At 54.2% G+C, this 9,982-nt stretch overlaps 1 protein-coding gene across 1 annotated transcript; it reads right to left on the bottom strand.

Annotated features, from left to right (window-relative positions):
* Positions 1-502: 502 nt before the first annotated feature.
* ID2 (inhibitor of DNA binding 2) lies at positions 503-2,362 on the bottom strand. The gene is made up of 3 exons (XM_075707773.1): positions 2,015-2,362; positions 1,783-1,847; positions 503-1,119 (listed from the first exon to the last, which is right to left on the bottom strand). Exons 1-2 carry the CDS (start codon positions 2,360-2,362, stop codon positions 1,791-1,793), a joined length of 405 nt encoding a protein of 134 aa, XP_075563888.1. The 3' UTR covers positions 503-1,119; positions 1,783-1,790.
* Between the last annotated feature and the right edge of the window lie 7,620 nt (positions 2,363-9,982).

The following is a 9,982-nucleotide window of genomic DNA, read 5'->3' as shown; positions in this document are numbered from 1 at the left end:
AGCCTCATAGTTGGGGGGACTAATAACCACCCACAACCCTTAATTCTGAGTGATTATTCTAAACACAAATTAACAGATCTGAGCCATTACTACTGAGAACTGAATCATCCATAGGGGTGGGGGTGGGGGAAGAAGAGAGGCAATAGTCCATGGGAATGTCTCAGGATTAACTGCTTTTGTATGTTCCCAAACACTTTGTCAATAGCATCCCCTCTGTAATAAATTCCTTTTCTAGTTCCTTTCACACTGTTTACAGGCAGATCACTTAGAAGTTTGGAATATACACTCAAATAAGATTTTCCAAGTTACAAGAATTATTAGTCACTTCAGGTAATTTTATTCTTTATATTCTCTACATACTTGAATTTTTACTTGGTAAAGTCATAACAGAATGTATAAGTATTTAAAAAAAAAAACCACAAAAACACAAATCAAAGCCAGCAAACAGTTGGTCCCCAAAGAATAAAGCAAGCAATCAGTTCAATAAACACACTTGATTTATTTTGTATAAAAAGGGTTAAGTTTACAACTAAACTTTTATAAAAAGTTTAGCATGATTAAGTACATCATTACACTTTTTGCAGAAACGTAAGTTTCTGCCACTATACAAGAAAACTCTAATTAAAGAGTTCACAAGGTTTCACTCATATATATATATTTATATATAAATATATACACAGCATTCAGTCCTAGGTTTGTGTCAAAAAGGTAATTTCTGACCACAGACTTCCCTAAAAAACCGAACACTGGATCCTTCTGGTACTCACGCTCCACCTTTGGAAAAAAAAGGCAAAGTCTGCTTTAAAATGGGCAACTCCTTGTGAGATTTTTGTTTCGCTCCCCACGTTGGGAATAGTATATAAAGGAAGCCTTCCAACTAGGGAAAGGGTATTTAAGAGTCTCTTCATAAATAACTAGGTTCAGTCCAAGTTGAAGAATGGGGTGGGGATAAAGATCAATCTTGATTTTTATTTCTTCTTTATTAATTTTAAAAGGTCCTTTTAGTTAGATGTGGATTTTCCCCTCCAGATACAGCTGAAAAATAAATTCAGCACCTCAAAAAAAAAATCCTGTAGACATTTTCTTGTGCAAAAAAAAAAAATCTCATCAGTGGAACACCTGCAAGAGATTGAAAAGAGGCATATTTAGGAGAATGCTAACAGGGCAGAGATCCGGACAGACTGGCGCCAGAGAGGAAGCCACAGTTTGAACATTTAACCAAACACTCAGAGATTGGGCAAACCCTGGCGTCCAGATGCAACACATACACGCTCACACACTCGCTCTCAAGAGCACAAATTGAACACTAAAATAACACGCACTCAAGGGAAGGGGCAGAAAGAGGATTCTCAGTCCAATCTCTGTTTAGATCTCTGTAAATGAAGTGCTCAGAGGCGCCAGTCTGCCTCTTACAGCAATTATTTGATTAAAAGCAGTCACTCATTTAAGCGATAGCGCAGACAATCCCACATCAGAGAGTTGAGGAATTGTGCCAAGATTCCCAACTTCAGCAGTCACTTCGGCCCAGGAAGCTGAGGCTCCAAGAGCAGATACCGAGGGAAGCTGCATTTAGCGTCGAGCAGCCTGGGCTGCCCCACGCACCTTAGCGACAGATCGCCCTTCGGACGGCAGGACGCGGCTCCTAGTCCAGTTTCTTAGCCATTGTAAGGGCATCTCTTAAGCAAGCTTTAGGACCGATTTCCGTGCGTAACCATCCCGCCTCCCGTTCCCCGGGGCGGCACGTTATACCTGGAGTTCAGAAGCGAGAGGCGCCGCACTCACCGTTCGCTTCAGCCACAAAGTGCTTTGCTGTCGCTGGACGTGAGCTCCGAGGGGAACTCGGACGCCTGCGAGGAGAGAGCGAGAGGCGGGTCAGGGCGCGGAGCCCGAGCAGCGGGGGCAGCGCCCCGGGGCGCGGCTCGGCCCGGCTGGCTGCGGGCCCGCCCGCACCGCCCGCCGCTGAGCCCCCGCCGCCGCCCGCCCGGGCTGCCCTGCCGCGGGCGGCCGCGCTTACCTGTAGCGAGAGGATGCTGATGTCTGTGTTGAGGGTGGTCAGAGGAGTTCTGGAGGAAGGGTTTTGCCCGGGTCTCTGGTGGTGGAGGCTGACGATGCTGGGGTGCGAGTCCAAGGCGATCTGCAGGTCCAGGATGTAGTCGATAACGTGCTGCAGGATTTCCATCTTGCTCACTTTCTTGTTCTGCGGGATGCTGGGCACCAGCTCCTTCAGCTTGGAGTAGCAGTCGTTCATGTTGTACAGCAGGCTCATGGGGTCATCCACGGGGGTTTTGCTCCGGGAGATGCCCAGGTTGTGCTCCGAGAGGCCGTTTTTCCTGACGGACCGCACCGGGCTGAAGGCTTTCATGCTGGCGGGCGGGCGGGGAGCGCGGTTCCGGCGGGCGGCAGGGAAGCCTGCGGAGCGCTGGCGCTGCCCTCCCGCTCTGGCCGCTACCGGGGCTCGCACTGAGGCGCGGGGCTGCGCGGCCTCCTCTTATACGGCCGCCGCCGAGCCCAGCCCGCGCTCGCCGCCGCCGGCTGCCATTGGCGGCCGCCCGCACGTCCATCACCCCGGGGCGCCCTCACTGGTGGGGCGGGCGGCGCGGGGGCCGCGCGGGCCTTCCGCCTGCAGAGCCAATGGCGGGGGGGTGGGCGGGGCCGCGCCGCACAGCTGAGGGAGTAAATAGTGCGCGGCCGGCGGGCGGCCCGCTGGCGCCCGGCCCGGCGGGAGGCGGGGGCCCGCAGCGCCCCGGGGCCCGCAGCGCCGTGCGGGGACCCCAGCGCCTTCCCGGCGCCCCGCCCTCCCCTTCCCCGGGACCCCGAGCGCGGCGGCGAGGGGCCGGCGGAGCCCAGCCTGCCCCGGAGTCGCCGTGAAGCGGAGCGCCGGGCGGGTTTTCAAAGTGCCCCGTCGTCAAACGCGGCAGCCTGGAGGGGCGGCCGGGCCGGCGGCAGAGCGCTGCGGGCCGCAGGTGCGAGCGGGAGGTGCGGGCATCGAGAGTAAAGATAAATCGACCCGCGGCAGCCGCCCGCCCTGGCGAGAGCGGGGCGCCGGGAGCCCGGGCACAGGCAGGCGTCCCCGCTTGCTCGCTGCTCCGTGAGGACCGGGCTGGTTTAGACGATGCTCTTAATTGGAGCTCATTAAGCGGCCGTGCATATTGGAAGGGCATTTACATGTATTACCCTTGAAAGGCTGCTCCTCTGCACCCTAGCAGTGCCTGTGACACGGTGCTGTCATTAATTATGCAGAGAGTGTTTCTGGTGACAAATGCAAATACTTCCTACACGCTGTACTTTTTGCAGCTTTTGGTTGCAGCCAATGAAACATCTTCCAGAAACATTCCAGAGGAAAAAGTTGGGGGTTTTTTGTTGTTGTTTAGCTGGATAAGTGACTTTTTTTTTTTTTTTTTTAGTTTAGCTCCATTGTATTTTTCTGTGTTTTGCTTACACTAACGGCTGTGCGACACACCGCAATAGCTTCCAGCCGTCTTCTCACATCCTACCTGAGGGAAGCTAAACTTAACAAAATCGTGGACTTGCATGTGCAATTGATACGCAGGGAATTCCACACAAAACCCGGCAATTCGGGACGAACCACCCGCATGCTTAAAGCACGTTAGCGTTCAGTGCAAACAAAAACGTAGTAACGGCACACATCCACAAAATCGGCGAGGATTGTGTCGACCGTAACTGTTAAAAGCAGCCAGAGCCCGGATTTGTCTGCGCTGCTGTCGCATAGCTACGCCGAAGGAGTTGGGGCTCCGGGGGAGGAACACGAGGGACACTTGGGAGACAAAGCTTGCGGAGAGGTGGATCAATATCTTTTGCAAGGAGCGCGGCATTCCCGAGCTGGCGGTTGGCGACTCTCCAGCGGGACATTTTCGGTGACTGTCCCACCCGGGTGTTTGCCCCGGGGCTTTTCTCTGGGGGTGGACTGTAGGCGGTGCCGCGGCTGACAGGAGCACAATTCACCCGTTTTGAAATGCGGAGGGTGAAAGTGAATCTCGGCATTCAATCTGATAGGCAGACAAACGCATTGTTCAAGCGCAGTTTAAAGACAGTAAATAATAATAAAAAAAAAACCCCACCCCGTCAATTAACGACTCGATCAAAATCACCACTTAGGGCGCCTTCAATCCTCTGCATCGCTAAAATCTCAAGCGTGTGCTTGATCTGCGGCCACGGGTTTTTTAGTCGTTCACCGTGCTTGCGTCTCACGAATGCACCGGTGGAGGAAATTTTGTCACTATTTTCGGCATGCGGCAATAGCCAACGCAAACAAAATACGTTCGTGCTTCTCCCCTCGTTATTTGCCATTCTTGGACAGCGCAGCAGCGTTACGGTAGCGCCCGTCCGGGCTCTGCAGAGCAGCCCTGTGCAAATGCTTGCGCTCTGGCACGCTGAGGGCTTAGCACGCTTTGCGAAACGCTCGGGAAGTTGCGGGCAGAGAGGCGAACCGGCTCCGCTTCCCCGTCACCCCGCGGTGGTGGGCGCTTGCTGCGGGAGAAGCGCGGGCTGCAGCGCCCGTCCGTCCCGCCCCGCCCCCCCAATTCTGCCCCTTTAACCCCGAGCGCCGTGGCGGCGGATGGCCGGCCCCGAGAGCCCCCCGCTCCCCAGGGCGCGGCGGGGGCTGCGCCTCTCCCTTCCAGCCGGGAGTTTCACCGCCGCTTCCCAGCGCCGCCGCCAACACCCGGTAGGAACCCGCCGCCGCCGCTCGCGGCGCACAAAGCGCCGCTTCCCCCGCCCGCCCCAGCCCCGCCGCCGCGGCCGGCAAGCGCAAACCCGGGGCTCCGCTCCGCGGGGTGCGGGGGGGGGCCCCCGGCGCCGGCCCCGGGGTGCGCGGGGCGGCGGGCGCGGTAGCGGCGCTGCAGCCCCGGCCGCCGCCCCCCCCCCCGCGCCCCGGGCGCCGCGCCCCGCCCCGCCCCGCCGCCCCGCGCGCGGGGCCGGCCCGGACTGCGCGGCGCCAGCCCCGTGACATCAGCCCTCGCCGCCGCCCCCCCGCCCCGCCGCCCGGGCCCGGCGGCGCCGCTCAGGCGGCTGCCATGGCGACCGGGGCTGCGCCCGCGGCGGCGGCGGCAGGCGGCGGCCCGGCCCCGCTTCCCCCTCCCGGGCGCACCTGCAGCGGGGGCCGCCGCCGGACGCCCCGCCGTGCCGCGGGGGGCGGGGGCCGCGGCCGGAGCGGGGGCTCCCGCGGGAAGGGGAGCGGGAAGAGCGAAACGGGCGAAATGGCCGCGGGGCGGGGGGCGCCTCCGCGGGAGAGATCCCGGCGCCGCTGCCCCCCCCCCCCCACCCCCCCCGGCGTGCAGCCCCGGGGGCCGGGCCGCCGCGACCCGGGCGGGAAGGAGCGCGGCGGGCGCGGAGCGGGGTGCCTGTGCTCCCCCCCCCCCCCCCCAAAACCACCAAATGGATTTGTGCCGAGGAAAAATGGGGATTTTTAGAAGGGTTCCCGTGCGCTCCCGCTTGTTAAGGGCTTGCAAGAGCAGCCCGCGGCTGGGGCCGAGCTCCCGGTGTGCGAGCGGGCTCCGGGCCGCCCCCCCCCCCCCCGGCAGGGACCGGGGTCCCTCCCCCTAATGACACGGATTTATCTAAAACATCCACTAATAGCGTGAATGGTTTTAATTGCCGCGTATTTAAGCCATCAAACCAGACCCCCCCCCAAAAAAAAAAAAAAAAAAATTGTTAAAATTGGCCCGTTCCCATTGACACCGTCCAACCTGTCCGAGCGGGGTGTCCAAATATGTTTTGATACTGGAGTTTTCAATGTACCAGGTGAAACAGCTCGCTAAACCCGGCTGGTTTTAACTACCCGGTCCCTTTTGTTTGCCTCACGTTTCCACTTCATTCAAAGAAGTTTTAGAAGTTTGGGATTTGGCTCTTTTTTTTTTTTCTTTTGAGCGGGAGGGAGAGAGTAATGCATGCAAAATATTTAGTTACAACTTCTGCGAAAGGCACCGATCTGTAACAGCATTTTCTACTTTCACAAAGGATTTTCCTGTTACTTTTGTTCCGGTCACAAAATTAAAAAAAAAAAAAAAAAAAAAGGCGAAAGAAAAAAAAAAAAAAAAACTTGGGGGAGAGATAAGGTCTGGAAAACAATCTGGAATTGCCAGGCTGTTGGTGGGAGCTCTGCGGGGCTGGCGTCAGGAAGTCTGCGCCGCCTTCTATTACTGTTGATCCAGCTTTGTGCAGCTGCACTCAGTACAATTAGCTTGTAGAAACAATCCTGCTGTAGGCAGCCTCTTCCCTTCAAAGTGCTTTTCTATACTGATCCTCTCACATCATGATGCTGGAAATCAAGTCACAAGCCGACCACTGTTTGGCCAACATCATCTGTGGGAATTCATTAACCTCCATCCCAGAGATGCAACAAGAGATTGTTTGTCCAGAACTAAACTTACAGCTTAATATGATGTAGCCCATACAGGAAAAAACCTGTGTCCCCATTTCTTTTTTTTCTTTTTTTTTTTGTCCATAACAAGAAACACATTGTGCAGCTTTTTTTTTTTTTTTTTTTTTCTTTAGGGGGTGGGGAATGTAGCTGAAACCAGGCGTGAGCCGGCTCCTGCTAAAACTTTGCCATCGAACTGTTTTTTGGTGCATCGGGCTGCAGTTTCCATAGAAGCAACTTATCCCCGCGATCATCTTGTTGGGTGCACTTTGCAAGCTCATTTCCCGTCTGAGTTTGCTCTGCTGCTCTCAGATGCTGCAGCTGACACATTTCCTCCCCGTGCACTTTGCACCCACCTCATCCTTGCCCAGATGCTCGGGGCTGATTGTGCCTAAAAGGGGGTTTCATCGCACTCTGCAGCTGCCTTGGGGGAAGGGATTCTTTTTTTTTAAATTTTATTTCTACTTTCCCCTGCTTCAGTGCTCCGCTCCGTGCCACGCGCGCAGCAGGCCCTCCTCGTCCCCGCTGTCCCCAGCGCTGGCTCGCAGGGACATGGCCGTGGCCACAGGCCCTCTGCCACGCGCCCGTCGTGTGCTGCTGGGTGTGAACGCTGCCGGTGCCTCGCCCGGCCCCGGCGCGGTCCCGGTGGAGCGGAGCTGCCCGTGGGACGCCGCCGCTGCGCGCCACCGGCCGGTTAGCGGGGCCCCGGCGCGCCCCATCTGCGTGGGCAGCCCCGGAGCAGCAGCAGGGTGACGTCTCCCCGCTCCCCGGGCTGCTCGTGAGCACCCGTGCTGCTGGGAGCGTGAGTCCCGCTTCCCGCGGCCCCGTGCTGCCCGTGGCGGGGCTCTTCCCGTCCCGCCAGCAGCACCGCTCGGGGCGGCGGGGCTGGCACCGCCGCTCCCCCTCACTTCCAGGTACCTCACTTGGCTGCGAGGATGCGCGGCGTTGCCTCCACCCGCCCCACTCCGAACCCCTCCGTGTTCTTCTTCGAGGAACGTACGGATGCACCTCCTCCGAGTCCCGTTTCCAAACTCCGTTCCTTTCTGGGCCGTATTTGCAAATGCCATGGATCTGCCAACTGTAAGATCTCGTTTCCTTTCCCCCCGCTATGCTTTTGATTGGTGTTGCTTTTGTACAGTATCATTCCCTTCATCCCCACTTCTAAACATCCCTTGTCTGTTACATTCCCAAGCTGCGTGTTCTTGGAGGCTTGGGAAGTATTGTGACAGAACTCACCTATTTTCTCATTTTTCCTAGACATCTGCTTTTTGGCCAAAAGTGTTGGACTATAGGATGGACAAGCCTTTGCTCTGATTCAGTTTTGACATACGTATCGTTTTATGATCACGCTCCCGAACTCCGCTCTTCTGCGGGACTGCCTTTTACTCCAACTGTATTTTCTAGCACCGCCCTGCGAAGAGATGTGTTTCTGTTGTGTGGTTTTGCAGGGACATTTATATCAGGTCCAAATTCAGACACTTCAGTTCTAATGTTTTCCTCTGTTTTGTAGGGTTTCTCATTCCTGTAAGTAGGACCAGTGCCCTGAAGGTATTTGCCACCTGTGCAGGGCTGTTGCTTCCCTGATGCTACTTGAAGAATACTGCCGCGAAATCTTTCCGGGAGCAGCACCTCTCTGGCATGGTGAGTGTTACTGGTGTGAGGTGTATTAAATCTGTGCATTAACTCTTACCTCTTTACTCAAAAGCAAATACGTTTCTTTTCTTTTTTAAAATCTTCAACTATTTTACCAATGTAGTATCTATGTTTTAAGTTACGTAGCATGTCTTCTAGAAGCGCTTATGGTGAACCGGTTAGGTGGCTCCGTAACTTACGTGGTTGTGCTAAAACCTGGGATCAAACAAGTTCCCTCCTTAGCGCATGGCTTACATAGCAGCTGGTTTTCATCTACTGTAGCTTTCCTAGTGATACCTTTAAATTAGTATAGGTCTAAAATGTTGCAAATTTTGCACTCCCCAACAATTCTCTGGAAAATCCATTTAGAACAGAAAAAGGAGAGGGGCCAGGCAGGAGGTTACTGACAGTACCTCCCATGTGCTAAAGAATAAACCAAGGAATAAAAAATGGGCTTATTCTTTCTTTTGTTAATTATCTGGCTGGCTGGTCCAGCTCCCCTCGGCCTCTCACTTTGGCCTAACTTTGATTTTTAGATACAGGCCTGTGGGAATAAGACCACAAAATGCTTGGCTTAATTTCACTGGAAAAAGGAGGGATGGGGAATTGGATTGGTGGGAGAACATTTTGAAAATCTGTTCCAGGTATGGTTTTAAACACACCCCCACACCCCTTCAAATTGTAAAATTACGGTAATTTCAAGTATAGATGTGACTGTATAGCAAGCACGCTCTGTGTGTTTATTCTTGCTCAGTAATAATGTTTCATGAACACAGAGGAGAAATGGAGCCTGTACTGCGACTGTCATCTGATTGTTGGTGAATCTATCATCTTGCCTTCCTGTTCACTTCAGGCAGAATACCTCAGTTAGGTGATGGAAAGCCTTGTAGTATTAAGCAGGCAGTACTGATTTAGTGCTTTACCAAAGCTACGGTTATCGGTTGTGTTAGGACAGGACCCACAGCATTCTCAGTCCTTTTCAACGAACGTATAGAGCAAAATTTTCTGTGGTTGGGAGAGCCTAATTCCACTCGGGGTTTGGCTACTGGAAGTGCAGCTTAGCAAAGTGTGTGCACCACATCCCAAATGCAAGCGCACCCTCACAAGTTTAGCTCAGTTGGTTAGAGCATGGTGCTAATAATGCCAAGTTCACAGGTTCAATCCCTGCTCACTGCAGGGGGGTTGGGCTCGATGATCTCTCAAGGTCCCTTCCAACACAAAGCATTCTATGATTCTATGATTCTAAGTCCTGCTGAACTACGTGAGTTCCACTGAAGTTTCCTAGGCTGTTAAAACTTTGCTTCGTTATAGGCCCAGAATGAGCATTATCTAGGTTAAGCTGACTTTTCTTAGTGACTGTCGCCTGCGTAAACCCACCTGGGAATCACAAAATAGGTATGTGTCTAAATCTCTTGAGAGGCCTGGTCCAGGAGGTGTGCTCAGATCATGCTTAAATGCACATTGACAGCATGGAGCTTAGCGCAAAGCGCAGCAGCTGTAGCTGCCGGAAAGTTCAGGGGGAGAGAAGGAAAAGAACTGCTGCTTTTCTGTAAGCAATTTTTCTCGTGAGAGCACTTGCCCTGGAAGTGAGAGACTCAGATTCAATGTTCTCCTCATCAGAGGTGATATAAACTCCCTCCTGCTCGCAAAGCACCCCTAACGACCAAAGATAAGGCTAAGGTGGAGGACACCCACCCATCCTGTTCAAGCTTGCCACGGTAAAGAAAGAGATGCAAATTTGAAAGGGCCAGAGGGATTATAAACAAGAGGGAGCCTGACACTGTAGCCCAAGGGTTAAGGCATCTCCTGGATGGCAAGAAGCCTGAACGCTGGGCCTGGCCTGGCAGACTCACCCATTCTTGAGGGCGAGGTTCATCTCACCTTATCTTAGCTATTCAGAGGTTTGGTGTTTTGTCTCTCTGTAGTCCATGGGAAGAGAGAACAAGAGACACCTGCAGAGAGTGAATCATT

This window comes from Pelecanus crispus, chromosome 3 (assembly GCF_030463565.1).
Source record: "Pelecanus crispus isolate bPelCri1 chromosome 3, bPelCri1.pri, whole genome shotgun sequence".
In the NCBI taxonomy this organism is placed as follows: Eukaryota; Metazoa; Chordata; class Aves; order Pelecaniformes; family Pelecanidae; genus Pelecanus; species Pelecanus crispus.
This window is presented reverse-complemented; position numbering and strand designations above follow the sequence as displayed.

Excerpts from the sequence above, each read along its gene's own strand:
- ID2 (XM_075707773.1), bottom strand. The coding sequence starts at position 2,362 with ATGAAAGCCTTCAGCCCGGTGCGGTCCGTCAGGAAAAACGGCCTCTCG. Across the intron at positions 1,848-2,014 it reads TCAGCATCCTCTCGCTACAG|GCGTCCGAGTTCCCCTCGGA; the intron begins GTAAGCGCGGCC and ends CTCTCCTCGCAG.